At 60.6% G+C, this 1,888-nt stretch overlaps 1 protein-coding gene across 1 annotated transcript in view; it reads left to right on the forward strand.

Moving 5' to 3' along the window:
- Positions 1-38: 38 nt before the first annotated feature.
- ACA1_082010 (serine/threonine protein kinase) overlaps positions 39-1,888 on the forward strand; it is a gene marked incomplete at both ends in the record, with an annotated part of 2,081 nt that continues 231 nt past the window's right edge. The window contains 5 exons of the mRNA XM_004367724.1: positions 39-456; positions 556-1,023; positions 1,209-1,390; positions 1,471-1,662; positions 1,751-1,862. Of these exons, the coding sequence (XP_004367781.1) occupies positions 39-456; positions 556-1,023; positions 1,209-1,390; positions 1,471-1,662; positions 1,751-1,862 (1,372 nt within the window). The remainder of the gene's footprint in view (positions 457-555; positions 1,024-1,208; positions 1,391-1,470; positions 1,663-1,750; positions 1,863-1,888) is intronic.

A 1,888-nucleotide genomic window follows, 5' to 3' on the forward strand; every position in this document is an offset into this window, starting at 1 on the left:
ACGTGTTCTCGGTCATCACCGCCATCTACGCCAAGGCCATGGCCCTCTCCAACCCGGCCTTCAACGCCACCGTGGGCGTGAACAACAACATCAACTTCCCCATGAAGACCGCCAACACGACCATCCTGCTGACCGACATCCAGATCACCCAGACCGTCAGCGCCAACCCGTACTCGTTCACGCCGTGGGTCAACAACGTGGTCTCGTCGGAGCGCAGCCTCGCGGTGGCCAAGCTGCGCAACGTGGCCGGCTACGACGTGGCGATCAGCCAGGAGTCCATCACCGCCGCGCTCAACGACCTCATCGACAAGGGCGAGAACGACCTCATCAACGCCCCGTCGGCCAACAGCTGGCCCGCGCTCTCCATCAACTCCATCATCATCCGCCAGACCTCCATGACCGACTGCACCCGCGCCACCTCGCTCCTCGACTGGATCTACTGGACCCAGAACTCCAGTACGTCGTCAGCTTTTATCTTCGTACCGAGCACATCGATTCAATCACTAACCACCACCACCACCACCACCACCACTACCACCACACGACACACAACAGCTGAGGCGTTGAACCAGATCGTGATCTCGGGCATGGGCGTGGTGGTCAATTCGGACCTGATCAAGCGGCAGATGTACAAGTTCCTGGCGGGCGTGACGTGTCAGGGCGTGCACGTCAGCTCGCTCTACGGCTGCGTCACCGCCGACGGCCTCCTCTGCTCGGACCACGGCTCGTGCGTCAACAGCGCCTGCCGCTGCTTCGACGGCTACACGGGCTTGCTGTGCGAGAGCACCGTGTCGGACAGCTCGACCGACACCACGGCCATCGCCATCGGCGTCGCCGTTCCGGTGGCCGTGCTGGTCTTCCTCCTGCTGCTGGCCATCATCATCGCGCTCCTCATGATGCTCGTCTTCAAGCGCAAGAAGCGGGACGACTGGGAGATCGAGTACGACGAACTCGAAATTGGTTCGATGCTCGGCAGCGGCGGCTACGGCGAGGTCTACAAGGCCATGTGGAAGGGCACCGAAGGTATTGTGTGTGTGTCGTGTGTGTCGTGTGTGTCGTGTGTGTCGTGTGTGTCGTGTGTGTCGTGTGTGTCGTGTGTGTCGTGTGTGTCGTGTCGTGTGTGTTGTGTGTCTGTGTGTGTCTGTGTGTCGTGTGTCGTGTGTGTTGAGATCGGCGAGCTGACGTCGACGATTTGTCACACAACGCAGTGGCCGTCAAGATGATGCCGACCGACTCGGTGTCCAAGGAGATGGCCAAGAACTTCCAGGACGAGGTGCGCGTGATGACGGCGCTGCGGCACCCCAACGTGGTGCTCTTCATGGCGGCCTGCACCCGGCCGCCCAAGATGGCCATCGTCATGGAGTTCATGGCCCTCGGCTCGCTCTTCGATGTACGTCCGCTCTCCCCACATTGTGTTCGCTCCCACTACTGACCGCACACACACACACACACACAACACACACACAACAGCTCCTGCACAACGAGCTTGTGCCGGACGTGCCCCACGTGCTCAAGGTCAAGATGGTCTACCAGGCGGCCAAGGGCATGCACTTCCTCCACTCGTCGGGCATCGTGCACCGCGATCTCAAGTCGCTCAACCTCCTGCTCGACGCCAAGTGGAACGTCAAGGTGTCCGACTTTGGTCTCACCAAGTTCAAGGCCGTACGTGTCGACACACACACGCGCGCGCGCGTGCACACGCACGCACACGCACAAACGCACACTCAATCTTGCCTTTACAATATTGCAGGAGCTGAATGCCAACGAGGCCAACGACGTGGCCACTATCCAGTGGGCGGCGCCCGAGGTCCTCAACGAGACCCAGAGCGTAGACTACATCTTGGCGGACGTGTACTCGTTCGGTATCATCCTGTGGGAGGTGCTCACC

This window comes from Acanthamoeba castellanii (assembly GCF_000313135.1).
Source record: "Acanthamoeba castellanii str. Neff unplaced genomic scaffold scf7180000084618, whole genome shotgun sequence".
Taxonomy (NCBI): Eukaryota; Discosea; order Longamoebia; family Acanthamoebidae; genus Acanthamoeba; species Acanthamoeba castellanii.